This window comes from Gallus gallus, chromosome 10 (assembly GCF_016699485.2).
Source record: "Gallus gallus isolate bGalGal1 chromosome 10, bGalGal1.mat.broiler.GRCg7b, whole genome shotgun sequence".
NCBI lineage: Eukaryota > Metazoa > Chordata > Aves > Galliformes > Phasianidae > Gallus > Gallus gallus.
Genome location: NC_052541.1, coordinates 880357 through 907139, shown reverse-complemented (window position 1 = coordinate 907139; position 26783 = coordinate 880357). Strand labels below are relative to the sequence as shown.

The window sequence follows — 26783 nt, the reverse complement described above, 5'->3', positions numbered from 1 at the left end:
CCATCCACCAATCGGCTGTGGGCCCCTGCGCGGGCTCTGCCGCGGGACCCGGCCTGACCCTGCCGGGCCAGCAGCTCTCCGCCTCTGTATCCCGCTGCCGCTTCCGCTCCTCACCTCGGCTGCACCCAGCCCCAAGGAGCTCGGAGGTGCGGAGGAAGGTGCGATGGGCATTTCCTGACCTCCTTTCGCCTGCATCCATCTCTTCCTTCCCTCGGCCCCTTGGCTGCCGACTTGCCCCGGGCCCTCGGTGTCTGTGGCAATCTGTGCTCCGGGAGATGCTCTGCAGGACACCGACCCTGGCAGCGCTGGGCCTGACAGATAAAGCGCTCTTTGGGGGTATCCCAGAGTGGGGTCCCAGCACAGGAAGGGTGCGGAGCTGCTGGAGCGGGGCCAGAGGAGGGCATGGAGATGCTCCCAGGGCTGCACACCTCTGCTATGGAGACGGGCTGAGGAGCTGGGGGTGTTCAGCCTGGAGAAGAGAAGGCTGTGGGGAGACCTCATTGCGGCCTTCCAGGACTTGAGGGGAGCTTACAAACAGGAGGGAGAGCGACTCTGTGTATGGTCTGGTAGTAATAGGACATGGCTTTAGGCTAAGAGAGGGGAAATTTAGGTTAGACATTAAGAAGAAATTTTTTACTCAGAGGGCGGTGAGGCACCAGAACAGGTTGCCCAAAGAGCTGTGGGTGTCCCACGGAGCCCTGGGCAGCCCGATCTGAAGAGTGGCAATCCTGTTCAGGGCAGATGGGGTTGGAACTGGATGACTTGTAACGTCGCTTCTAACCTAAGCCGTTTTACAATTCTGTGATTCTCAGGCTGAGCTAAGTGACTGCCATAGCCTTGATCCCAGTTCTTAGCCCAGCATGGTGTTTACCTGGCTCTGTGCCGGACACTGCACATGGAGTGCACATGGAGCTGGTTTCTCTTTAGGTAGGCACGATGGGGCTCATGCTTTGGATGCTTAGCCATCAGAATAGCAATGACCTCAGCTGCTGGAGCAGGACCCGTGGAGATAAACACTGTGGTGATAAAGAGGAACTGGCCTAACATGGAAGGGAGCAGAGAGGTGGCAAGTGGATGCAGAGATAAAAGTTCTGAGGGCCTGGCTGGTGTGTAAAGAGGAGGCTTGGAGCTGCTGTTATCCGTCGCCGGCATTGCTGGCCCTGTCCCAGCACTGCTTCCTACCAATGGACTGCCTTCCCCAGTGGGATTTGGATGTGATTATTCCTAATTGAAATCACACCAGGTTTTCAGGACCCCAGCAGCCTTTTCCTGCATGATTTTGCCCACAAGGTGTTTCTGGTAGTTTGGACCTGCAAGGATGTGTGGGGGAGAAGGGACGCATGGTATCAGGGCACTGTTCATCTTCTGAGTGGTTTGATCCCGTTGGGCTCTGCTCAGCACCTAGGCAGGATGCTGAGCTCCTCTGCTCTTCCCACCCTCTGTGTCCCCTGGTGGCTTTCCTCCTAGCCTGTAGGTTGTTCAATGGGATTGTAGAAGTGCCTGCTGGGGCAGCAAGGCAGAGAGTGCAGCTGAGCCCAGACGTTGCCACTTCATGGCACATACATAAATCTTGCAGCTGGCACAGAGACAGGAGCAATTCATCACTGTGCTGCTGTCTTAGCTGCTCAGCCCCTTGAGCAGCCTCTCCAGCTGTTCCCTCAATGGAGCAGCCCCCAGCCTCACTTCTCCACCTCAAGGAGGCAGAGCCATCCCCACTGCTGCCTCTTTCGGTCCTGGTGCTGTCTTGGGTTCCTAAAACGTCCCTGGGAAAGGTGCTGGTATCTACAAGGGCAGGATGGATGCTCATGGCTGCAAGCAGGCACTCTGGCTTTTACAGGTGATACAAAACTGTACACTCACACAGGCCAGCACCGTCATACTCGGAGGCCATAAATGCAGCTTGAAATTTGCTCTGCTGCTGTCAGCTCACCTTCTTTCCTGAGGAAATCAGAGTATCTCCACTGACTTCTACCACCTAGTCCTATATCCCATGTTACCATACCGATGGTCACTGCTGGGCAGGATGCAGGAGCAAGGAGAAAGGTCTGGGTTGATTTTAGAGGAAAAAGTTAAGGTGGGATCTGGGACGAAGGAAAGCACATCTGAGCTGTGTGGGATGGTACAAGCAACCTAACAGGGCTCTGGCCCTTCCCTCCTTCTCCCCATCCTCTTCTACTTCATGAGATCGAGGCTTTTGTTCCCTACCGTTGATAATATCTGCATGTTAGATCTGATTGCTCTTGGAGATTCTTGTCTGTATCATTTAGATTTGTTTCAGACAAAAGTTACATGTTTGACATGATCAGGACTCTTCTTCTGGCTGTTAAAATCCATCTGGGCATGGACCTGGGCAGTGCTCTAGGAGTCCTGCTCATGCAAGGGGTTGGACATAATGTTCCCTAGAGGTCTCTTCCAACCTCAGCTGTTCTGTGCCGCATGCCAGGGACTGAAAGATAAGCACTCAAGCTTTTCTTGACACGAATTTTCAGCTGTGACACTCTCGAGAGGCTTTATGAGCCCACAGCAGGGCATAAGATATTCTTCTGGTTCTTTTCCCCGTCTGCCAGCACTACTTAGGGCAAATGTACAGGTTATAACAGGTGGATTTTGTGGTTTTTTTTTCTGTTCTGAGATCTCCTTGCCTGGCTCTAACCTCCAGAGATAAAGGGAAATGATACCCGAAACACATGGAGCAGAGATCCCATAAAGCTGTCACTTCTGACCTGCAGGGAACACAAAGCACACTGAGCTGTTTCCTGGTGGGTCCAACATCCAGCTGGAGATGGGATGCAGTGAAAGTACCCCAGGGGAGAGCGAGCTGCGCCCCAGCACTGTATAAATGCTGCCACATGTCTGTCTGCTTGGTTCCAGCTGCCAGCCCGAGCTCTAGCTCTGCCTTTGTTTGCATCGCAAGCAGGAGCCTCCTCCTGCAGCAGGGATGTACAGCCTGCACACAGCCACCTCTTCACCCCTCTCTGTGGTGCTGAGAAGGCAGAAAACAGGCAGCTACCTGCTGCCGTGCAGCCTGTCCTGCACTCACCTCCCTGCCACTCGCATTCTCCTCCGAGTTCACCTTCATTTTCTGCCTTTTGGAAACATGGGGCTGGACTGGTGGCAAAATCACCTGCATGGGGGGATGGTCCCTGTTTTGCCCTTGTGCACCATGCCCATCTCTGATGGCTGATGATGTCCCCTTTAAGAGATACAAGGAGGATGCCAGAGGTAGTGCACAGCCCCTACACAATATAAAGCCAGAGAGCATCAGTGTGTGGATGGTCTCAGCACTATGAGTGCAGCCACTGCAGCAATCAACCCCCTATTAATAACTTTCTGGGGTGCTTGGGTCCCTTGGCAGCTCCCGAGCACCATCCTCTGCCCGGCATATCGTGCTGACTGAGCTGCAAATGCTCTACCTCCTTAGTTTGCCCTGCCTCGGATCGATGAGTGCAGGCAGCTTCGATCAATTCCACTTTACCACTTGCTATCAGGTTCAGATCCACACTCTCCCAGCTGGTCCCAGCTTCCTTTGTTCATTCAGGAGAGGAATTTGGGCAGCCCATTCCACTTGGAGACTGCTGTGCCTTTGCAGAACTAGTTCTGCAGATGCAGCTGTTCCTCCCTGCCCTCCCTGCCACCCTGAGAACCCAGCGCTGAAGGGCCCAAATTTGTGCCAGGCAGGACTCAGAGCACGTTAGTGTCAGTCTGGCTGGCAGTGTGAGGGCGGATGGCTCGGTGAAGCTGTGAGAGCTGCATGATGGTTGTTGCCACTGAGCTGGCATCTGCCAAGAGGTTTTCCTGTCACAAGCCTGGTTTTCCTGGGGAAATACCAAAAGCAGCTGCAGCATGCTCCCATGGTTTGGCTTTCCAACCCCACTGGCAGCGAATGCGGCTGCAGCTCTCAGGGGCTTGAGCCCCTGCATGATGATTTTACAGGAAAACAACAACATCAACGAGTTTACATAGAGGATGTTCAGAAATTTCCCTCAGACCCACACCTGTTGATGAGAGAAATGTTTTGCACGATGTCCATCGTTCCTGATGCAATCTTTCTCTTGCCTTTCTCACCTAGCTCTCTTGCTGGCCAGTTTCCGGGATGCAGCACCCAGATCTGCAGAAATGAAATTTCCCCACGGCTCTCCACACCTCATCCAGTGTTAATGAAATAACGGGGCACACCAGAGCACAGCTGTGAAGCTCACAGCCGTGGATGGGCTGTCTGTGCTGCAAGCGGAGGCAGTGAAGGTGTGTGGTGGGGTGAGAGCAATGTGCCTCATTGGCAGATGTCTGTCAATGAGTTGTTGACACTTCTTTTGGTCAGTTAGCATCGTTTTAATGATATTATCAACCGATTAATGATTTATTTTGACAGAAAGGTTGGGGAGCTGCAAAAAATGTCTGCACAGATTTGCTCCACTTACTAAATGTGCATGCTTTGGGCATATCCTGCATGCCTGGACAGACAGCATCTGAGTGGCCTGAATGCACTTAGAAAACCCAAGTCTGCATCGCTTATGTGAGTGTAGATGCAGAGATGTCTGCGTTACGCTGCTTTGGAGGAGCAACGCGTCCGACTGGATACGGGATGTGGCGTGGGCCCATGTTGTCTGCTGCCTTCCACCAACAAATATCTTGGTCTAAATACAAAGACTTGCAGGACTGAAAGATTTCTTTCTGTAGATTTGTCTGATTTTGTTCCTAAACCATGCAGCATTTGCAGCAGCCCATGGAAGGAGGGTGTCTCCTCATGCTTACCCCTCATCTTCCACTCTCTCCCCACTGCCCTGAGCTGTGCAGGTCTCTGCCCTGTGCCCCTGTTTTTCTCTTTTCTATGCCAAAGAGCCTCAATCCATCACACACTCCACATGCAGAACCTTGGGTCATCCTGTTGCCCTTGTCTGCACATTTTCCTGTTTTGCTGTACTCTTGGAAGGGGAGGACCAGGACCACACAAGGGGAGGTGGGTCTGACCCAGAGAACAGTGATGCCTCTGACGCATTCTCTACCTTTTCCTAACCCTTCCCAAATCAGTTTTGCTGAGAAGTTTTGCAGTTTTGGCCTCCACTGAGTGCTGAGGGGACGTTTTCACAGCTGTCAGAGCTCCTGGCCTCAGAGCACATCACTTTAGACACTGAGGTCAGGCTTGGTTTCCCTACGTGTGTCACTTCGCTGACACTGGCTTTCATCTTGCTTTCTTGCCAAGCTGCTCAGGCTCTCAAAAGTCCTCCTGCCATTCTTAGCACTCATCTGCAGTACCCAGAATAATTCAGTATTATTAGCAGATTGTGTCACTTCTCCACTGATCTATCGTCAAAGGATCAGCTCGTGGAAATGCAGGTGACCTCTCAGCTGGATCTCTCTCAGGCGCCTGCTGCTTTTTCCATGAAAGCCACTAGCTTTGGAAGAAAGAAACCTCCTTTAAAAGAGCTGTGCTGACTCTTCCCCAGTATGTCATATTTACCCATCTGTCCCCTAACGATGCCAGTTTCCTGCTCCTTATGCCAGTTTTTGTTCATTTGCAGAGAACAGATGTGTCACTTATCAGTCTGTGGCTCCCTGGCTGCCTCCTTGGAAGCACTTTTGGTGTCGCAGTTTCCCCCTCCCAGTCCTCATGTCCCCTGCTGTACCCAGAGCTCAGGGGAAGCTCTGCATGGCTGGCAAATATACGGTCATCTCTGCTTGTGTAGGGTGGCTCCAAGGACAGAAGGAGCTGGAGGTAATACAGATATTTGTGAGCTTTTATTCAAAGCTGTGGAAGAACCTACTGAAGGTTCACAGGACCGCATGCACCCCTGAAATCCAGGGAGGTGCTGGTCTCAGTGCCTGACTCAAGTGATGATGGTGGCAAGTGTCAAATGCTAAATCAAGGCCCCACATCCCCTGCGGCTGAATCTTCTTCTTATGCCTCCTTCAGAGCACGCAGGGGCAGAGATGTTCCCCTCTGAGTCATCAAAAACCCACAGTCATGAATTGGGCACCAAACCCAGGCCTCTGCTGCCTGTGGAACCTGCAGGATATTGGGCTTCAGCCACTTAAACTGGAAGGGCACCAAGAGAACCATGGGGACTGTGCAGCCTGGGCCCTTCCAGACCCCAGACAAGGTCCCATGTCCTCTTTTTGGCCTGGTAAGCAAAACAGGGCTCCCATCCCCAGTTGCAGATGAGCCTAAGGAGCGCTCAGACCAGCTGAAGCAGCTCCTCCCATCAGCCAGGAGGGCGGATGAGGGCTGAGGGCATGCACAGGGCTGGCGGGGGCCCAGAAGGCTTTACCTGGCTTTCTCTTCCTGGTGCATGTTCCAACCTGCTTGGGAAGCATTTACACAGGAAATGGTGAGAGAAAGGGCTGTGCTGCGAGCCCCGGCCCAAAGGCAACTGGGAAGAGCTCCTGGATCCTCTTGAGATAGAGGCAGACGGCAAGAGATGAAGGGTGGGAACAGAGTTCCTACCAAGGCCTCTATAAGATGACCTCCCATCTCACCTCTTTTAGTACCCCGTGAGCCAAACATCACTTCTGCACGGCCATGGAGTGCTCACCTTCCGGCCAAAGGCTGCAAATGATGGCTCCACTGCCATCTTCCCTGGAGCCCAGGGCAGCATCCTGCCAGGGGCTGCTTGCCGTGGCTGCATGAGGGAGCAGACAAAATGTTGAGTCTGGCACACACGCGTGCTCCTGGTCCTCTCCCATCTGTCAGCTCTGTGCCCCTTGCCAAGTCCTGCACAAGCAACGCTACGTGACAGCCATCTGTCACAGGGCCTGGCCACGTGGCCTCACAGATGGAGTGGCATTGAGGCCACGTATGTGGCACCCTGGCCGATTGCTGTGGTGCAGGCATCAACCCTGGGTCCCAGTGTGCATCAGAGACGATGGATATAAACACTTTGGGCACTGGAGCAACACTAGATACAGCGAGAGACGCAGATGGAGCTCAGCTTTGGCAGCGCGAATGCAGAAATCTGTAGCTGCTTCTTAGAGCCTGAAACACACCGCCAAGAATGGAGAGATGTTGCCTGTGTCTTGTCAAGACTGCAGAAAAAATACGAGTGTGCTGAGCCATGTGGGGTGCAGAGCTCAGAGCGCCCTTCAGATCTCTCCCAGCACAGAGGCGTCTCCCGAGGGGCTCCCACACAGCTCTGCCCTCCTCATCCTGCACACCGTGCCGCTGTTGAGCTGCTCTGGGCTCATCCCTTAAGAAGGGGAAGCCAACACTGCTCAAAGCTGAAGGCTCAGGTGGGTCCTGGGATGTTCCTCTGCGATGTCCCTGTGGCTGCCTCACCAAGGAGGGATGCAGCAGTGCGGGATGGGAAGGAACAGCCACTGCCATTCCCCCAGCATGGCGGTGTTTTTAAAAAAGCTGCTGCCGCAAGCTGGTCCCTCCTTGGCCACCTCCCAGAGGACGCAGAGCGTGTGCTTTGCCAGCCTGAGGGCTGAACGAGAGCCACTGGTAGCAGATGTTGCTGAACATCCTCCTTGGCTACTGACAGGCAGTGGAAGCGCTGCCACTCATGTGCCACCAGCCCTGCATCCTGCTTCCTTCCCACTGCCGCACAGACAGATTGAGAACCTCTGTCTTTTCTGCATTTTAATAACTATTTCATCATCTCCATCTGCCAGGATGGAGATGATTAGCGGCTGCCCGACCTCAAATGCTGCCTTGTGCTCAACCTGTGCGTGGCAGGCAGCTTTTCTCCTCCTGAAGTCTTTAGTATCCTGAATTCCCTACGCTCTGAATTTCCTAATCTTGATCGCTTGGTGCTGTCTGGTTGGGGATCTGGCGGGTTTTCTCGGGTAGAAGCAAGCAGTGTGTGCTACTGCTTTCCAAACAGCCTCCCCAGAGAGCGGGCACCACTCGGCGCAGCCTTCCCGTACATTCAATCTGCTCCCACTTCTCGCTTGCCGCCTTCCCGGCGGCTCTCCCTCCCGCGCCGAGGAGAGAGGGGGCAAACCGGGAAGAAGCAGCCACCCCCGGGGGGAGCCCGCGGCGCCAAGGCGGGCCGGGTGGCGGCGGGGCGGGCCCCGCGGAGGGCGGGCCGGGCGCCAGGGGAGCGGGGCGGACCCGGGGGAAGCGGGCGGGGCGCGGTGGGAGCCGGGCTCGGGGAGCGGAGGGGGGGGGAGTCGTGCGCGCGGCTCGGAGCGCCGCTCGGAGCAGCCGGCGCCGCGGCTCCGGCAGGTGGCACTGGCCGCCTCCCTCGGCCGCCTCCCCCGCTCCCCCCCCCCCCCCCGGCCCGGTCTCCGCCGTCGCGCTCAGTCCGCCGGCGCCGATGCTACTGAACGGAGCGGCAGCCGGCTCGGAGCGCGGCGGCGGGGCCGGGGCCGGGGCCGGGGCCGGGGCGGGCGGCGGGGCGCCGCAGTGCGTGGGTACCATGGCCCGCTGGCTCCGCGAGCACCTCGGCTTCCGCAGCGCCAAGCCCGCGCCGCCCGCGCCGCCCAAACCCGACTACCGCGCCGGGCCGCCGCAGCCGCCCCCGCCGCCGGGAGGCGCCGCCGAGCCGCTGGCCTCGGCCCAGCCCGACATCGTGGCCGCGTACCGCCTGCAGAAAGAGCGCGACTTCGAGGACCCCTACAGCGGGGCGCCGCCTCCCGCCGCCCCCGACGGGCCACGCTACGTCTCGCCCAAGCACCGGCTCATCAAGGTGGAGGCGGCCGAGAAGTCCCCCGCCGGCCCCGCGCCGCCCCCCGCCGCCCCCGGCTCGCCCCCCGCCGGCCCCGAGCCGCCCGACGAGCCACCGCAGGAGGTGAGTGCCGCGGCGGGACCCGAGGGCTGCCGGCGCGTCTCCGACGGGTTCCCCGCGCCTCCCAGCGCTGGGATCTCCTCGGAGTTGACCCGCGGAGCTCGGGACGTCTCCCCAGGGCCGGGCCGCCTTCCCCGGGCCTCCTTCCCCGCAGCGCGGTGAGCCTGCCGGGGCCTGCCCGGCCCGTGCCAGCTGCTTTGTCGGAAAGCGGCCGTGCCTCTTTGTCTGCCGCCTCCGAGCTGGGGATGGAGAGGAGGCGAGAGCGGTCACCGGGCCGGCGGCACAGAGACGGTGCCAGCGACGCACCCGTGGCAGCGGGCGAGAGTCCGACAGGGGACCGCGCAAATTCGGGCAGGAGGGCTCGCGGGCACCCGGCGGTGCTGCAAGATGGGGCCTGCCGGGCGAACTCCTTGCAGATCGGCCTGGTGAAGGAAAGGAGGGAGTTGTTGATACAGCAGTGGCAGGCTTGGGCTTGGCGTCACCTGACACGCCGGAGCAATGTGCGCCGAGCGAAACCCGGTCAGGGAATGCTGGATGCAGGCAAACAACTTGTCGCCGGTGGATCTCGGGAAGTTGCTCTTAGTGCATAATTGCTGTTCGAAGGTTTGCAGCGGGGCCCGTTCAGCTGTGATCCCACGAGCTGCCTGCAGCAGAGCAGGGGTTTGGTTTGCTGGGGCCTCTGGAGCGTTATTCCTCCTGATGGCAGGGGGACGTGTGGTGCTGCAGCCCAGGGACTGGGCTGTATCCATTGGAGTGCAGTGAAGAGCCGAGGGCTTAGAAGCGGCTGGGGAAGCCCAGGTAACAGCATGGGTCCAAAGAAGGCCCTTCATCATCACCCAGGCAGACGGCGGTGAGGTTATCTTCAGATCCTCCCCCTTGATGAGGGGGGATCATTCTTTAGGGTTCTTATGATGGACGGAGGTAGTGCTCCAAGGGCTCGGTGAACTGGACATAAGCCCGTTAAAGCTAAAGCCATTTCCCTGGAGGAGCAGCGGTGCATCCACCACAGGGAGCCCTTCTGCTGGGCTCAGGCACCCTTTCCAGCCCCCTCCCATCTGCTGGCTGGGCAGTGGGAGGGTTCCCTGCCCGCAGCACGGTGGGGTTGCTCGCTGTGTCCCTTGTGGAAGTGGCCCAGGAGGACTGAGGATGGTTGCTGGAAGCTTGCTCACGCTTGTGATGGCTGTGTCAGGGTGTTCTGGAGCACATGGCACCGGGTGAATCGTCACAGCTTTGTGCATTCCGTGGGATGGGCGGCATCCTGTAATGACGTGCTTAGGGCATGCTCTGCAGCAGCTCACGTTGCGTTATAAAATGCTCTGGGGGTGGTGGGGACCAGCACATGTCCTCCTCCCTCTGCTTGGTCCCTGTGCTCTGTCCCACACAGCTTGAGCAAGGGATGGACTTTTGAGATGTGTCTTCTGCCACGCGAGGAACAGCATTGCCAGGGTTTCCTTCGATGCATGTGGGACAGATCCATCCTGTCCTTAGTGGGGGACCCCCCCTCGTGGCACCACTGTACCTGAACCCAGGTGACACCTTGCTTGTCCTTGTCCGCTGTGGGATCTCCTCTTTGGGCCGTCCCAACGGGGGCAAGAGACCACCACATGGGCATGTGTGGCTCCGGGTTTGCCAACATGCTTAGGGCCAGCCCTGAGATGTGAGGCTCCTGATGCGAAGCTTCTGCTGGGAGCGCAGGGTCAGCACCGTGGTGTGTGGGAACGGCTGGCCAGGAAGCTCCTGGGCGTGTGTCCTTCCTGCCAGAGCCTCCAAACTGAGTCATCCTGCAAGATGCTGTGCTGTCCGCCCCGGGCTCCCCGCACCTCCTGTGCCCTGGGTGCAACCACGTCCGGCTCCCGGGGCAGGGAACCAAGCCCTTCTCCTATGGCCAACGTTTGTTTTACTTTTGGGTTTGGCTTTAGTGCCTGCCAAAAGCTGAGCTGGGTTGATCTCCTTGGGGAAAGGGTCCCAGAGGTAAAATCAGGGAAATGTTGCACCCAAAGGAGAGGGTGAACTTGGGTGAAGTTGTAACTCAGAGTGGCTCCAGTGGAAGGTGCTGCATGTGGAGGAGCATCTGAGGTGCTGTGCTGGTGTCCCGTCTCGTCTGAGTCTGCTCTGCATTGATGGGGTGGGAGAGGGAGGCTCCGGGAGCAGTGCCAGCAGCAAGCCAGGTGTCAGGCTATCTAGTAAAACACATCTAGGAAATGGGGTTTGTGGCAGGCTATAATGCAGGCGGGTTTGGCAGAAGAACAAGCAGGCAACCCCTTCCTGACCCTGCTGCCGTTGTGGAGCCAGAGAGCTCATTGCAGGGGGTGAGGGAGTGCTGGGCATGGTGCCTCTGGTGGCACAGAACCTACCAGGGACTGCGGGCAGCCGAGCAGCTGCATGTTCCCTGATGACTGCTGGGGTTTGCTCTGGGGGTGATGCTCTACTGCTTGTGGGAGAGCTGCCCCTGAGTGAGCGGGAGCTGCCCGGTCAGCCCTGGAGGGAGATGGGTGGTGGACAAGGCACTGAAGAGCTGTGGGGGTGTTTACAGCTCCAGTTCCTGTCCCCTTTTCCTGCGGTGTTTTGTTGCTCCAGGCTATTGTCACTTTTCACAGGAAGGAGGAAAGAGGTGTTTTGTTTTAAACCCATTAATCGGAGAGCAGCCCAGTTCTGTCACTGGCTGTGGTGGGGGTGACAGAGTGCACCGGTGAGGACAAACCTTGAGCCTGTTGTGTTTTCCCCGTGAAATCATACGCAGGAGGCTCCTGGTCCTGTTTCCTGCCAACTCTTGGTTGCTTGCGGGTCCCCTCCTGCATCACTTGGGATGCATGGGGATGCTGCAGGGGCCTGAGAGGGAAGAGAGGAAGCTACAGGCTGCTCGTAGTCCTTTTGCTAAGAGATGCCTACAGATGTGCCTGCAGGAGCCCTGACAAATAACCAGTGAGCTCCCAGTTTCACCAGTGCCTGCCAACGTCCCTGAACTGGGACTCAGGCTGCCTAAGAAAACACGGCCGAGCTGAGAGCCCTGCTTCTGCAAACAACCTTGCTGAGGCATCTGTGTGGGCGCCAGTGGCTTTGCTGGTGCCAGGCTGATGCTAACGGAGGAGGCCGGGCTGCCTTCTGCTGTGCTTGGCTCTGGCCCAGCTTCTGGGACAAAGGCTGGAGTGTTTCCACTGCTGAGAGCTTCGTGCGGGTGCCTGGAAAGCAGTGGGCTGCCAGCACCTGCTCTGCAGGGTTGCAGAGCCCGCTTGGAGCCTTCCTCCAGAAGGATATACAAAAGAGACGGGTGGAGTGGCAGCAGCCCAGGGCTTCTGCTGCCAGGACTTGGAGGCTCATCTGTCCCCATGGGGCTTGAGATCCCAGCTGCTGCTCTGGGTGCTCCTCGTGGTGAGGTGGTGGCATTTGAAAGGGCTTCAGCTGGTCCCTATCCCCCTGGAAAGGCAGGGAATGGCCTAACCTTTCTCCTGTCCTTCCCTTTTCCAGCTGGCTGTCCTGGAGGACTACGCAGACCCCTTCGATGCTGCGCAGGTGGCTGGTAGCCAGGCAGGGGTGGAGAAAGTGGCAGAAAATGATGGGTATATGGAACCGTACGAAGCCCAGAAGATGATGGCTGGTAAGGTGGAAAGCACTGTGCAAGGGCCACTGCGCTCTTCCATTCCCTGCTGCTCTGTGAATTTAGTGGCCACTGCTCTGCTCCTTGCAGCCTGTTCTGGTACCAGGTCTCTCAGGGGTGGCCAACAAACCCAGATGGATGGCTGCAGGGGAACACAGCTGCTTTGCAGCCAAATTTTCACAGATTTACGTGTGTGATGGGTTGGCCACAGACAGAGCACTTGCAAAGGCTACATGAGTATTAAAGGCTCTTCAGTATTTCTGCTTGCAGTGCTGCCTGTGAGGCTGAGCCAGAAGAGACATGACATTTGATGCATCTGGCATAGAGCAAGATGGATGTGGAAGCTATTTAATTTGGTTATGGCTGGTGCAGAGCATGCCGTTGTCTGCTGCAGCAGCAGGGTCTCCCATGGTTTTGTTTATGACTTGAAAGCAGGCGAGGTGAGAGCATGTGCTCCCAGAGGCATTGCTCTGACTGCTGCAGTGCACACAGGGCTGCATGATCCAGGCTTTGGCTCTGCTTTCCTGTCCTGTGGTTTTCCTGGAGCAAATGGTTTCTCTAAAGCTCATGCAGCTTTTGGAGGACATTGCTGCTTTCTTGGAAGAATCAGCATCAACAAGGAATCTTCCTGTGTCTGTGGAGAGATTTTTGTTCTGCTCAAGGGAAGGGCATTTAGTTAAACACCACACTGTGGGGAGAGCAGGTATCCTGATGCTGGGAACTGTTCAGGACCCCGCTGTCCAGCAGCTGAGCTTCTTGTGACAGGCACTTGCTGGAGATTTGGGGCTCTCTCCATCACTCATGCTCCGCACCCTACATCACCCTGAAGTGAAACCAAGCTCTTTCATCTGGCTTTGGGGACTGTGGCCAAGCGAGAAGCTCACATTCTGTTCCATTTTCTGCTAGAGATCCGCCAGAAAGGCTTACGGGAGGCTCCATCCCGGCCGCTTCACCTCTATGACACTCCCTATGAGCCTGTCTCTGGAGGGCTGGATGTGGACACTGACTGCCCTGCCTGCCCGAGGCCTAGGGAATCTCGGTTGCCCGAGGATGATGAGCGGCCTCCAGAGGAGTATGACCAGCCCTGGGAGTGGAAGAAGGAGAGGATCTCCAAAGCCTTTGCAGGTGAGCTGGGATGGAGGCAGCTGGAATTTTGAGAAACGCCTACTGGTGCTGTGTAGCATTTTGCAGTGGGGAAGCTGGGATGGCGGTATCAGCCTCTGCATTTCTGTGTCTCAGGGAGTGATGTTTCACTTGCACTGTGGCTGTTTCTCTTCAGCAGGGCTTGTGGCAGCCAGGCTGGGTGGGCTGGAGATGGAGTTGCCTTGGCAGTTTGTCCAGTGCCATCTCCAACTGCCTGACTGATCAGCATCTCTGGTGCCAGCTGACTCCTGTCTCCCACCCGAAGTTACAGGGCTAGGGCTCCATCCCCAGCTCAGGAAGAGCTCTCCTTCCTTGGGATCTCCTTGCCCAGGAATGAGGGCTGGGCTGTCCCTGGCGGGCTTTGGCCAGACGAACGTCCATCCCTCTGACCTATTTATCCATGCTGCAGGATCGATTGTGTTTGTGTTTGTTAATGAGGAAATCCATGCTGTGCATTAGTGCTGGCTCCACTGCCAGCACTGGCTAATTGCCACGCTCTTATCTGGGATGCATTTGAATTGCAGCAGTGTGCATCCGTGCTGCTGCTGGTGTGCACAAGACATGAGCCTGTGATGGCAGTGGAGAGGCATGGAGATGGGGCTTGGGAGTGGTTCCTTTTGGATGAATGTGACCTGTGATTGTTCCTGTGGGTGACTGGGATTTCGGTCCTGACACGGCTGGCTGTGGGGCTGATGTCTGCAGCATCCTGAGCTGAAGATTCAATTGGGCTGGGTTTGTGCTGAGGTGTCTGTGGGGGATTTGCTCATTTCCCCTGGGGGAGGAGGTGCATTCACGCATCTGGCTCATGCACAGATGCTGCCCAGGATGCTCCAGGTTGGTTCTGAGTCTGGAGGGAATTTATGCATGGCAAAGCCAGTTGCGGTGCCATGGCATGCGCATAGGATCTCAGAGCATCCTGAGATGCAGGAATCTCCCTGCTGGTCCCCCTGCTGAGACACAGTGGTACTGGCACTAAGCTAATCCACTGCAAGCTGGGTCTGTACCCCCTTCCCTGCTGCTGCAGACTGCCTGCAGCCACTTCGTCGTAGACTGCTTGTCCTCCAGGAACCTGGCTGTCACCAGGAGCTCTGCTGGTTCTGGATGCCTGTCTGGGCACCCAGCACCCTTCCCCCTTCCACCCCCTTCCTCCTGTCACCTCCCTTAGCCCCATCTCTGCTGGTGGTGGCTGTGGGTCCCCTTGACCAGCACAGGGTTCCTGGGAATTCAGTCTTTACCCCTACAGCTGCTGTTCTTCTCAGAAGGTCTAGTGTTGCTGATGTTTTTTTTTCTAAGCCTTCTCTTTCTCTCTTTCTCTTTCTCTCTCTTCCTACCCCTCCCTCACCCCTCCTCGTATCCAGTTGAAATCAAGGTCATTAAAGACCTGCCGTGGCCGCCACCGGTGGGACAGCTCAACAGCGGTGAAACCCCCCCGGATGGCGAGGCCAGTGCCTCTGTCCCCCCGCAGCATGGCCCGCAGAGCTACGAAGACGCCAACGGTGGGTGTCGCATGACAGCAGGGATCCGGGGGGGCTGCAGCTGATGCCTGCTGGGACGCTGCCAGCTCTGTGCCACGCACTGCAGGTCCCCTTCTCCCCCATCCCCCCCCTTCTCTTCCTCCTCTTCCCCCTTGGCTTGCCTGTCCTGGGCAGGACACAAAGATGTTTGTCCTTGCCTCTTCCACGTCTCCAGTTACACGATGCCTTTGTGCCTGCGGTGGTCGAGCTGCACCAGGGGATTTTTCAGTGGCAGTTATTATCAGCTGTTTTGTTCCCTCCTCTTTGCCTCCAAATTCCCAGCATTTGATAGCTGCTTTTACCTTTTCTTTTTGAGCATTTAGTTGATGTTTTCTTGTGACTCTTTATACGCAGGTCCCTTATGGGCGTGGCACCAGCTAATTCAGATCCCACCACTGAAATTTGGGTTTATTTTTTTCTCAAGTGCATCACTTTGTCATTTAACACCGCTCTGTTTCATCTGCTGTTTCCCTGCCTTGCTGTTCAGTGACAGGAGATCCCTCTGGATTCCCAGCTCTCACTTTCACTATCCTGAAGAGCTCCATCTCCCTGGCATGCTTTTTCACCTCAGGTTTGCCTTGCTGCAGAGCCCTTTTTGTGCATGCTGGGAGGCAGAGCCCCCGCTAAATTCTTGAGCTCTGTTGGCCGTTTCACTTACAGAAGCCAATGACTGCAGCTTCTCTTTTGACCCATTATTAATTTTTTAAGGACCTTGCTCTGTAGTAAGGTTTTTTTACAAGAGCATTGTCTAAAGGGCTTCTGTCAGAGCCCACCCAGGCTGTCCGGGCTGGGCTGGCCTTGCTCACGTGAGACCGATCTGTGAGACATGACTTTGCAGCATGCTGTGCCCACCGTGCATCACTAACGCTGTTCCTGATGGGTGCCGCAACGTGCCAGCTGTGGACATCTGACTTCCTTATCTGCAATTACCCAATCCCTGCAGAGCTTCATACAGACCCCGGTGGCTCCTCACAAGGTTACGTGTGATGGCCCATGTTGCTTCGCAGGGACACCCCGCAGCAGCGTGGCTGCCCACGTGCCCTCCTGGTGAGGCCAAAAGCTGAGCTCATCCCAGAAAGAGAAGAGCCTAATGGAAAACTTCCTGCTTCTCTTTGTACAGCGAATGCAGGTGTCACGCAGAATTAATTTGTTTGCTGCACAGCCTCCTCCTTCCTCTGTCGTTTGTTATCCCTGCGGTCGCTCCGAAGACATCAGTTTGTCATTTTTCCTGGCTTTAGCAACACAAACGCTCATTTTCATTTTGACTCGCTTTGTTGTGTTAAGTTTATCTCGACGGAGTTTTGTGTTATTTTCTACTGTCCCTGTCTGGGGGTGACTTGAACTTCTTGAAGGATGTCTTCTCCATCCTGGGGGCTTGTTTTTAATATCCTGTTTAATCATGTGCATGCCTCTGCTGCTCTCTGACAGACGCTGTGTATTTCTTCTGAGCCTCTAATATGATGACTTTGTGCTGCTAGCAAATGCTTCAGCCTTCTGATTGTCTGACTTTTTAATGATTGTCCCAGTTTTTTAAGGTGATGAGTTGAAATTGAAGCCTGGCTGTTTCAGGCAAGGGCGAGCCTGTGTAAAAGCTGAACCTCTGCAGAGGCATGGCTTGAGCACCTCGTCCCCCATCTCCTCCTGGGAGAATCTGAACTGTGGTGTTTGCAGAGGGCTGAAAAAACTGTCCCAGGGAACAGAGAAGCTGCTCATCCTGAGGGCCAGGTCTGGCACACCCGCCCTTGGGGCAGTTGTGCTCTGCAGTGGCAGCCGCCAGCAGCTCTACCGATCGATAAGTAATTTGTGTGAGGGGGCTCGCTTGGCAGGGGAGCAATAATGAACTCTCTAGAGGAGGGAGAAACAATATTATTAATGCTGAAATCATCTTGCACGGAAATAACATTCAGTGGGAGGCTGGGTCCCCAGGGCACGTCTCGGTTAATCCCTCTCCTGCTTCTCCCTTCAGCTCCATCTTCCTCACTCTTCTTTTCAAGATTGGAGAGCCTCTCAGTACTAAATCTCTTGATGGAGATGCCTAATTGTTTGCTGCAACCACTGGATCTCGTTGCATTTGTAACGCACGTAAGCTCTCTGAGCTTATGAAACCTCCCTGGAAAATACTTCCAGGGGCTGGGGCTTGGTGAGAACCCCAGTCTGCACTGAGTCCTGGGGGTGGATGCTGCAGGGAGCTGCCCTGTGCTGTTCTCGCTTAGAGCATGGGGATGGGGCAGTGAGAGGGGACCCAGTGCGATGCAGCATGTCTCTGGCTGTCTCTGCAGCCTCCTTCCACGTGGGTACAGATGGGTTTGTTCGCAGTCCGTCAGCCTGTCCCTGCCACCACTGTGATGTCCATCTGTCTTGCAGGGCCATCAGAGGGGCTGGGCTATGGCCGCACCTCGCCCTGCAGGGAGGAGAAGGCCAGGACTGCCCTCAGACATGGTACCAGCAGCCTCAAGAGCACCAAGACACTGAGCGTGGAGCCTGGTCCCTTCCTTGGGGAGAGGATTGACCCTGCGCTGCCCTTGGAGAGCCAGTGGTGAGTTCCCATCTGCTCCAGGCAGCTCTTCTGTATGCCCATTGCTATCTTCTTGCCCTCACTTTCTTCCCCGGCACCGTGTTTCTGCCACCTGCTACTTGTCCCCGCTGCCCTCCTTAGTTTCCTCCTGTGCCCTGGTGCCCTCTGCCACCTGCACCCCTTACACCCAGCATGGAGATTGGCATTGCTGCTGCTGCGAGGCTCTGTGCTGCTTAGAGCATGCATGTAGCCAAGTCCCTCTCCTCCCCACAGCTGGTACCATGGGGCCATCAGCCGGACAGACGCAGAGACGCTGCTGAGGCTCTGCAAGGAGGCCAGCTACTTGGTGCGCAACAGCGAGACCAGCAAGAACGACTTCTCCCTCTCCTTGAAGTGAGTGAGTCTGTGCAACTTGGGGGACTGCAGCTGGGGTCGTGCTGCGCTGTCTTTGCAGAGGAGGTGATGTCGTGCGTGTACCCCCAGTGCTTTGGGGGCTTGGAACGCCGCGCTCCACAGGGCTGCTCAGAGACAACAGCAGGGCACTGGAATACGAGATCTGTGTTTCTTTGTGGGATGGCACAGGATTTTGACATTTGGTTTGGTGTCTGGCAGAAGCATCTCTTGGGAAGACTTGCAGAGCTAGAGGCACGCTGCTTTCCCCTTGGCAGTGCTCACAATCCCTCAGACGGATAAAATGATGTGCCCTATTACTTATTTGAATGTGTGTGATTACAGCTTCCAGCTTTGGCTTATTACTGCCCCTTTTTGTAGCTGAATTTCCTGAGAAAATGAAGTCTGTACAATCCTGTTATTTATGGAAATGTACCCATCCCTTCTTCCCCAGCCCTCTTAACTGCTGAAGCCGTTCCTCAGCTGCATGTTAGAGAGGGCGTTGCGCTGCTTTGATTTCTCAGCAGGGAAGCCTCACTCCCACAGCATGGCTGGGTTTCTGCTTGGGTCTGGGGGGGATCTTTGTACCTTCCCCAAATTTTCCACCTTCTCTGAGAGCCAAAGCTGCATGAAGCATTGAGGTACGTGCGCAGAGCTCCTTTCCCAGCTCCTTGGGGAGACTTGGGGCAGCCTGAGCCCACAAAAACAAAGCTGTTTCTGTCCTGAAGATTATGATGGATTAGCAAATACTTCCTTGTCCTTCTCCAGGACCAGTACATTAGCTCTCTTCCTGGCGCATAGGAAAAAAAAAGTATTGAGCACTTCAGTCATCCCTGCCTGACAGCAGCCCAGGTGTCCCTACCCTTTTCTCAATATACCCAATATTTTCCCAGTGGTCTCTGTACCTGCATTGCTCCCTGGCAAATTCAGCCTCCCCCATTTATTTCCCAGTGCCACAGTTGTGAATTAGATTGCTCTATCTCTTTTTTTTTTTTTTTCATTTTATTGCTGCCTTCAACACCAAAGTGGGGCAGATGTTTAGCTGAAAGAAAAAAAAAAAATCTGTCTTCCTTCTGTGCTTGTAGCCTTTAGATCAGACAGCAAACCTCTTGCAATAGCTCACTTTCATTTCTTTGTCAGAGTTTTTACTGATGCTTGAGTTTTCTCAGTAATATTTCCTTGCCTTGGGGCGTGAGCTTTTCTGAAGCAACAGCTTCTGCTGATTGGTGAGTCGTGTTGGAGGCCGTGGGATGTCCTCTCAGCCACCAGTGAGCCATTACGAGTGTCTGAGGGGTGGCGTCGGAGTTGGTGGGACTCCCTCCTTCTCCAGCGTAGCTACTCCCCAGGTCAGCTGGAAAGCTCTGATACTGCATATTTCCCCATTTTCATTGCTTCCCTACAATTCAGTCATCTGTTTGGATTTTTTTTTTCCCTGAGCCTTGTGGCGAGAATGACCAAGTCCCTTTCTCAAATGGTGCACGTGGGTGGGACGTAGCCTCACAGTGGTGTGCTTCTGCCCACAGGAGGCTGCGTCCCATCCAAGAGCTCTCAGGCAGTGTCCAAGGTCTGCGGAGAGCGCACAGCCTCAGGAATGTGATTTTTACTCTGTTGCCTTTCTCTATAGAGCCTTTTCAAGGAAGATCCCTTGGGATGCTTTTTATATAGCTCTAAGCTGCTTGCCTGCATCTATCTTTTTTTTTTTTTTTTGAACTCTTTTTCTTGAGGAAGGAGGAGTGGCTGAGGAGATGGTCTGAAAGAGTCATTTTGTGCTGCCTTAAAGGAAAGTGTGCACAAAAGAGAGCAGCAGCCAGGTGGCTGGGAGGTTTAACTCTGCCGTGACCACTCTTAACTGTGCTGCCCCTCGGAGTGCTGTGGGCAAGATTGTGCTGCATTAACTGCTCAGAGGATGAGTCACCCATGGCTCGTTCCTTCCTGGGGGCAGCTGAGGCTGTGGTATGGAGGCTGGGGGCTGTAGGTGGCTGTTGCATGGTGCTGAGGTCACAGCAGCTGCTGGCTGTGTTTGCTGGGTTTTCAGTGTGCTCCCTTGAGCATTTCCAGTCTCAGTCACATCCCTGAGCTTGCAACATAAACTCAGGGAGCAAATGGGGCAAAACCCACCTTTCTATGGACCTTGTGTGGCAGCTCTCCTCCTGCTCTGGATCCAGCACTAATCCTGCACTGGAGCCCTGTGTGTGCTCCCAGATAGCCCTTTCCCAGCAGGGTTGGCTCCCTGCTTCTCAGCTCCTAAATGGATTGCAAACCCATTCTGCTAATGCAGCCGCTCTGTCCATTACAGGCACCATCTCCAGCCGGGGGGATGGGACCGGCCTGCACAGCGCTGGATACGGCTCAGCATTGCTGATGAGGTCCTGTCTGCTTTTAAGTCATCAATATTTTGCCGTAATGTGCATTCCAGACGCTGCAGACAGGCTGTGGCTCTCCTCAGAGACGCAAATTAATAGCAACAGGGCCATTAGCCCGTCACTTGGAATCAGTGCTCGTGGCAGTATCTGCCTGCGCAGCCGCGTGTGGCTCAGTGCCTGTGCTGTGCCGGGAAATGGCCTTGCTATGCTGAGTGGGTTTTATGGGGCCTGCAGTGGTGGTGCAAGGAGGGGGGCACGAGCCTGCGTGTAGCTGGTCCCAGCCTAGAGGAGAAAATCCTGCTTTGCTGCAGCAAGGCTGGGGATGCATCAGCCTGACTTCTCCCGGCGTGGCTGCTGTGTGAGCTGGAGTGGATGTAAAAGGGGCTTCATCCCCACTGAGCTGGGAGCTTTAGGACTGGAAGACGATATGAGAAGGGCCATGGCTGCAGGGTGGGGGTCCGGGGCCCGCTATCTCCTCTAACCCTGCCTCTGTGTTTCCTTGCAGGAGCAGCCAGGGCTTCATGCACATGAAACTATCCCGGACCCAGGAGAACAAGTACGTGCTGGGTCAGCACAGCCCGCCCTTTGACAGCGTGCCAGAGATCATTCATCACTACGCCAGCCGCAAGCTGCCCATCAAGGGGGCTGAGCACATGTCCTTGCTTTATCCGGTGGCTATCCGCACCCTATAGCTGTCACCACGTACGAGCCAAGGTTGAGGCTGTGTGGACCTGAAGGTGGCCCGTCTGCAGGGCCGAACGCTGCTGTAGTGGACGGGCACCGGAGCAGCGAGCTGGGCACGGACAGTGCTGTTGGGGACTTTGGCAGCTAGACCCCTTGTCATGCTCTCTCCTGGGATTCCTGTGTGCCAGTGTGCCTGCTGGGATGGCGACAGGGAGAAGGAGCTGAGCAGGAGCAGCCATTTGCTGCCCTCACCCCCTTGGGAAGCAAGGACTGGAACTGGGGCCCCAGAGAGGACATGGGGGGAGCAAGGTTCAGGAAACGGGGGAGGAAGCATCCCTGGATGTCTCCCGAGGGCACCTGGCTCTGCCCACGTCCTGTGTGACAGAGAGGACACCCCTGGGCCTGGTGGCGAGGAGGCCGGTACTGTCACAGTGAGGTACAGAGGGGTAGGCTGCTGGGGCTCCCACCCGTGTGGGTGCTTGGTGCTCCTCGCCTTCATTTGCCAAATGTACATAGTAACCAGTCAGAGCCGCACATGCAGCACCACTGCCTAATAAAGCAATGGATGCACGGTCACCTGCTCTGCAGGGACTCTGTGCCCTCACCCCCAAAAGCTGGGTGGGGGGCTGGCACGGCAAAACCCTGCTAAACAGCAGGGAGGGGATTTTATTAAGCAAATTTTTTTCTTTTTCACTCTCACATACAGAGACCTGAGTGGTTCAGCGCAGTCATCAGTGACATGGGACAAAAGACAGCTTTCATGTCCTGAGTGTGTCTTTGAGATCCTTTGTGGGCAGCAGTAACAGAGTTTGCCTGTTATGCCTGGCTGAGGGGGATGCTCTTGAGCCTCCTTGCCTTGTTTTGCTTCACCTCTTGTAAACCTTAGGCAAAATCCCTGAATTTCGCAGGTTTGTCCTCTTCCCCTGGATGTGTAGTGGCTCTAGCCCTGTTCTTTGTCTTCTGGACACCTTGTCTCTGGGGCAGATTGTTTCTCCTCTTCCTATGTCTGAAGTTACATGCTCCCAGGACAAAGCTGATACTGCTGCTTTGCAGGGACAGTGGAGATGGTCCGTGGACCATGAGGACTTTGTTCAGGCTCTTGAGATTTTCTACACTCAGTCCATTGCTGAGGAATTGCTGTCTCAGTGGCCCATCATGGCATCGGGCTGCTGTGGGGGCCGTTGTGCACAGGCTGCGTGCTGCATGAAGCCTGCAGAAGCCGTGGTACTTTGTTCCCCGATCTTCACCCTCCACCACTCCTTAAAAGGCTGCAGTTTGAGCTCGTCTCGGGCACTCCGTGTCTCCTTACAGCAGTGTTTGGCTGCTGGCAGCCCTGGCTGCCTCTCCGCAGCCCAGGGAGGCACCTTGTCCAGTGGGGATGGAGCAACTCTGGCTGGAGGGCTTTTCTCCCGGTACTGTTTCTGCGAGTACCAGAGCATGCAAAAAGGGTTGGAAGTGTTGGAATGCATCTGCAGAGATGCTCTTAGATGCCCTTTCTGCATTGAAAAGGCTTTAACAGGCTCTTGCTTTGTCTTGCTACTGCCTTCCTAGTGACTGGCAAGGAAAGCAGAGGCCACTTGAATCCTTGCAGCCAGGGAAGAAAAGCACAGGAGAGCCTCACCACATGTTCTGGGTTTTTCTCCTTTGAGAAATGGTGGGCAAAGAGCAAAGTGGCTGGCAGCTGCTTGTACCAGTGAGCTTGTGTCCGGACAGTGAAATCCCACCTATGCAGCCTGGCTGCATATTAGGTGTCCCTGCCAAACAGAGAGCAACTGGATCTGGTTTAAAAATAGGGACAAGTTGTGACTAGGCTGGTGTTCAATGGACACTCGTTGGCATGTAGCTCCTGGCACTCCCCTCATTTGCTCATTTGGGGATTTTTGGCTCTTGCTTCAAAAGCCGGATTGTGTTGGGGGATATTGCCTGCATTGTTTGGCCTGTTGGGCTGGAAGGAGATGCTTAGGATGGAATGATGCTCAGCTTCCCTAAGCCAGCCCAGTCAGGGGTTGGACCTGAGCTTCTCAAATCAAGCAGATCCATGCAGGTCCTGCTCATCTGGGGTCATGTTTAGGAATTCCTGCAGAAAGTATACTGCTCTGAGTATGACTCTGGGTCTGGAGTACTGTTGCATCCTCTCCTTGTGATCCTCAAGGGCTTCCAAGAAAATGTAGATGGATTGAATCTCTCTTCGAACGGTACTTTGCTGCTGTGTTTGCTCTCCTGGGAGTGAAATGAGTGTTGCTGGGAAATTATAGAAGGGCAGACGTGTGACAGGGGATCCCCATTCATGAGTGAGCTCAGCTCCAGGATGGACAAAGACTCAAGCAGCCCGATGTGGCTTTGAGATTAACCCCACTGAGGGCATGAAGGTGGTCATGAGACCTTTCTTTGTAGCAATTCCCAGCCCACTTGTTGTCCCAGCAATCCCCCACAACCCCCAGCTGCCTCTGTTCTCTGTTCCTCCTCCCTGTCAGTGAAACAGCTCTGCCATTCATTGCCTGATCTCTAGTTCCTTGCTAAGCCCTCCATAATTGCTAAACTGCTTTAGCATGCTGCAGGCCGTGATAATGAAGGAAAGAAGTTTGTTTTGTAATTGGATTAGTGCTTCTGGGAGCGTGCTCTTGCACAGAGGTCAGGTTGGAGCTGCATGGCCCTGGAGTCCACGCTGCTCTGCCTGGTTGTGGGCCAGCTTGGGTCTGTGCTCACTCCTGCGCAGGACTTTGCTGGCCAAAAGACACAGCGTTGCAGGAGGAAGGCATCCCAGAGGGGTGAAGGGCTGATTCAGGGCTGAATTTGAGCCTGCCTTCCTTGGAAATGGGGATGTTTGCTGAAACTTGGTTAGCATCTGCAGTGTCCCTTGCCTGCTAGGAAAGAAGTGCTTTGGTTAGGGTCAGGCCTGATGTGGGCTTCATCACCCTTCCCAGCATGAGCCCTCAGGGCTCCTGAACACCAATAGTTGATCCTTGGGGGTTTGGGTAAAACTCATGTAGGCAGTTGTCCATCATCGATGCCCCCTCACTGCCCCTCTGGCCTGCAGAAGTCCTGTTAAACCTAAGCCTAGTGACGCCTGAGTTGCTTGGATGTTTCTGAGAACAGTGCTCTGTGTCCTGTCTCCAGCCACAGCAATCTCCAGTGCTGCAGGAGAAGGATCAAACAAAACCTCAGCTGCCAAAGTTTATAGCAAAGTGGAGAAATTTGTTCCCAACCCCTGCAGGCTACCAGCAAAATGTGCAGTGTAGCACATGTGTTGTGCACACATGGCACACACATGGTGTGGCTGAATACCTCCTTTCAAATCTCGTGGAGACCAACGTGTTTGATGCGAGGGGCAGCTTCAGCTCCTGACCCAGAGACCACCCTTGCTCAGTTCCTTTGGTGTATTTCCCTAGCATCATCTCAAAGCAGTTACTTGCTCCTGGTGCCCTCTTTGAAAAGTGTCCCAAAACATCTGTGCTCGTATACTTCCACCTAATTTTCAATCTACACTTGTGATGAGTTCTTTCCTTTGCACTGTTTTGGAGGGCTGTCTCTAAAGCAGCATGCTTGGGCAGATCTTTTGGGTGAGATCTTCCCAGTGCCTTGCTACTGATGCAGCTCTGTCCCTCTTGAAAACTCAGCCTCGCTCTCATCCCTGAACCGTTTGCTGTTGGTATTCATGGGGTCACTCCAATACTAGGGGTGGAGAAAAAGTCCTAGAAATACCTCTTAGCTCAGAGACACCCTTGTTAATACAAACCATCGTTTACTTGACTAGCTGGTTCCTCCACTGTAACCATACCCACCACTCCCACCATTGGAAACTGGTTCCTGTTTCTCCAACCAGCCTAAATGTGCTGCATAATCTTGTCTGAGAAGTTACTTACGAGAGAAAATCATTAAATTAAACTGACGGAATGTATCTGTGATAAATCATTTCCAATTGCCTTCCTATCTTGAAGCTGGATTTCCTTCAAAACCTGCTCAGAGCCTTAGAAGCCTGTATGTTGGAATCTCTTTTCCCTTTTCTGGGGGGCGCATCAGCTGAATTTGCTTGCTATTTAAGCTCTTTTCAGGTTATCCTAAATCTGGTCCTTTTTTCACAGTGAGATGACCTTGTTCCTTTCCTGCTTTATTTCATGCAGTACCTCCCACCTGACCCTCATCTCATGCACTGCCAGCGTGTCCTCACCTGGTGGCTGTGCCTGGGGCGCTGTTCCTCTGCCCTGCTCAGCCTGGTGACCCACACAGCTACGAGCCTTTCATTTCCAGGATAAAAGTATGCATGCTGAATATTTCTCCATTAAATGGCAGTGCACAGCAAGCCCTGCTTTGTGCCGGCATGGGACCAGCGACTCTCTGCACATGCACGTTCTCTCTTGCTGTTTGTGTTCAGGGTAGGCTTGCTGTGCAGATATGGTGCACTGTGATTTACTGCCCATATGCAGCATTACGGCGCCTCTGCGCATGCACAGCATGTCATGATTTACTGCGGGCATTAATGGTTACCTCTGCACATTCACAGCTCGTCTGGTTTTATGCCTGTGCTCAGTGCAGCATCTCTGGCGGTGCACAGCATGGCCCTATTTACACGGTAGGCTCTTCCACCTCTTTGCACGCTTTGCAGCTCACAAGTGCCTCTGCCTCTCCAAGGGGCACAGTCTGCCCAACTGGCCACTTGCACACAAGGCGGTCTTCAATTTACCGCACATGCCATGGGTGGGCGCTCCATGTGGAGTAGCATGGCTGCCGTGTGCTCATCCTGATCTATTGCACGTGTGTTAGTGGCAGGTCCTGGTTTCTCATGAAGTGCCGTGCAGCCCCCGCACAGGCACAGTGCAGTGCTGTTATCTGCATGTGTGCAAGCACTGTCATTGTGTTCCGACATCCGAGCACCCCCTCCTTCCTAATTTATGGTACAGACTGCAGGCTCTGTGCTGCATGGAATTGCCTTTACTTTCTACACGTGGGGCCTGTCTGACCCTCCTCTGCCCATGGCCCTTTACTCTGCCTCTTGTAACTGTGCCACACAAGGGCTGAGATGCAGCCTTACACCACCACCCCAGGCTGCCCTGGCTGATGGCCTGCTCTGGAAACTGTGGGCTGCAAAAGTGTTACTGTCTGGTCTCTGAAAGGCAACAACACCCATTTAACTAGAGCTCCAGGTGCCATCCAGATTGCAACACCAGAAAGTGAAGTCTTTCCAGAGGATATTAATGGGCTGCCAATGACTACCTCCTGCCCTTGGCTTTGGAGAGCAAAAGGGGAAAAGTGTCCTATCAGAGCACACAGAGATACTTCAGAGGGCAGAATGGAGCATACACATGTTCAACAGCGTTGACTGCTGTCACTTGAAGACTTGCAGAATGTGCCCGTCAGGCTCACACCAGGGAAACGGAGGAAGGTATGACTCCAGCTATGGCATACAAATGCCTGTGAAAGAAGTCCTGGTTGTGATACTGGTGGCAACCATGTGCAGAGAGCTGCCAGCAGGAGGGGAGCTGGTGGGTGGAGCAGTAAGGAAGGCAGGAGCTATGTCTCCTGCAGTTTATTGCAGGGAATGTGGATTCTGGTTTTACTCCAGAAAGCGGCACATCTTACACCAGAGCAGGCAAGAGACTGAGGACGGGGGTGTCCTCAGTGCAGTCGTCCAAAGTGCCCCACTTAGTTGAAGGTCTTTCCAAAAGCCATCTTCAGGCCTTGCAGCTGTGGCCCTGTCTGCCTGCAGACTGTATGGTAATTCACACTGGCAGTTGCTGCTCCTGCTATCAGTGCTGTGATAATTGTCCCCGCTGGGCTGGTCCTGCTCAGGGCCATTAGCAGCAAGATCCTTTTATCAAAATATGTCTCATTCCTGTCTTGGCAGCTCCAGTAAAT

The 26783-nt window shown here is 54.9% G+C and overlaps 1 protein-coding gene and 1 non-coding gene across 5 annotated transcripts; both read left to right on the top strand.

The window, feature by feature from the left end:
• Window positions 1-38: 38 nt before the first annotated feature.
• On the top strand, window positions 39-24828 carry SHF (Src homology 2 domain containing F). Of its 4 annotated transcripts, XM_046899328.1 has the most exons (8): window positions 39-4242; window positions 4374-7224; window positions 12192-12321; window positions 13228-13446; window positions 14823-14960; window positions 17343-17514; window positions 17767-17886; window positions 20752-24828. In XM_046899328.1, exons 2-8 carry the CDS (start codon window positions 6916-6918, stop codon window positions 20936-20938), a joined length of 1275 nt encoding a protein of 424 aa, XP_046755284.1. In that variant the 5' UTR covers window positions 39-4242; window positions 4374-6915; the 3' UTR covers window positions 20939-24828. The 4 variants fall into 4 exon arrangements, with proteins under 4 accessions (XP_046755284.1, XP_015134585.1, XP_015134587.1 ...); XM_015279099.4 differs by lacking the exons at window positions 39-4242; window positions 4374-7224 and adding an exon at window positions 8112-8729; XM_015279101.4 differs by lacking the exons at window positions 39-4242; window positions 4374-7224; window positions 14823-14960 and adding an exon at window positions 8112-8729.
• On the top strand, window positions 19365-19424 carry MIR1670 (microRNA 1670). Its single transcript, NR_035163.1, has one exon. It is a non-coding gene; the product is annotated as a microRNA 1670 (primary transcript).
• Window positions 24829-26783: the final 1955 nt, after the last annotated feature.

What these genes read in the sequence shown, in the direction of transcription:
- SHF (XM_015279099.4), top strand. Translation starts at nt 8,256, where the DNA reads ATGCTACTGAACGGAGCGGCAGCCGGCTCGGAGCGCGGCGGCGGGGCC. An exon ending in GAGCTACGAAGACGCCAACG is followed by an intron (nt 14,961 to 17,342) that starts GTGGGTGTCGCA and finishes TCTGTCTTGCAG; the next exon opens with GGCCATCAGAGGGGCTGGGC. An exon ending in CTGCCCTTGGAGAGCCAGTG is followed by an intron (nt 17,515 to 17,766) that starts GTGAGTTCCCAT and finishes TCCTCCCCACAG; the next exon opens with CTGGTACCATGGGGCCATCA.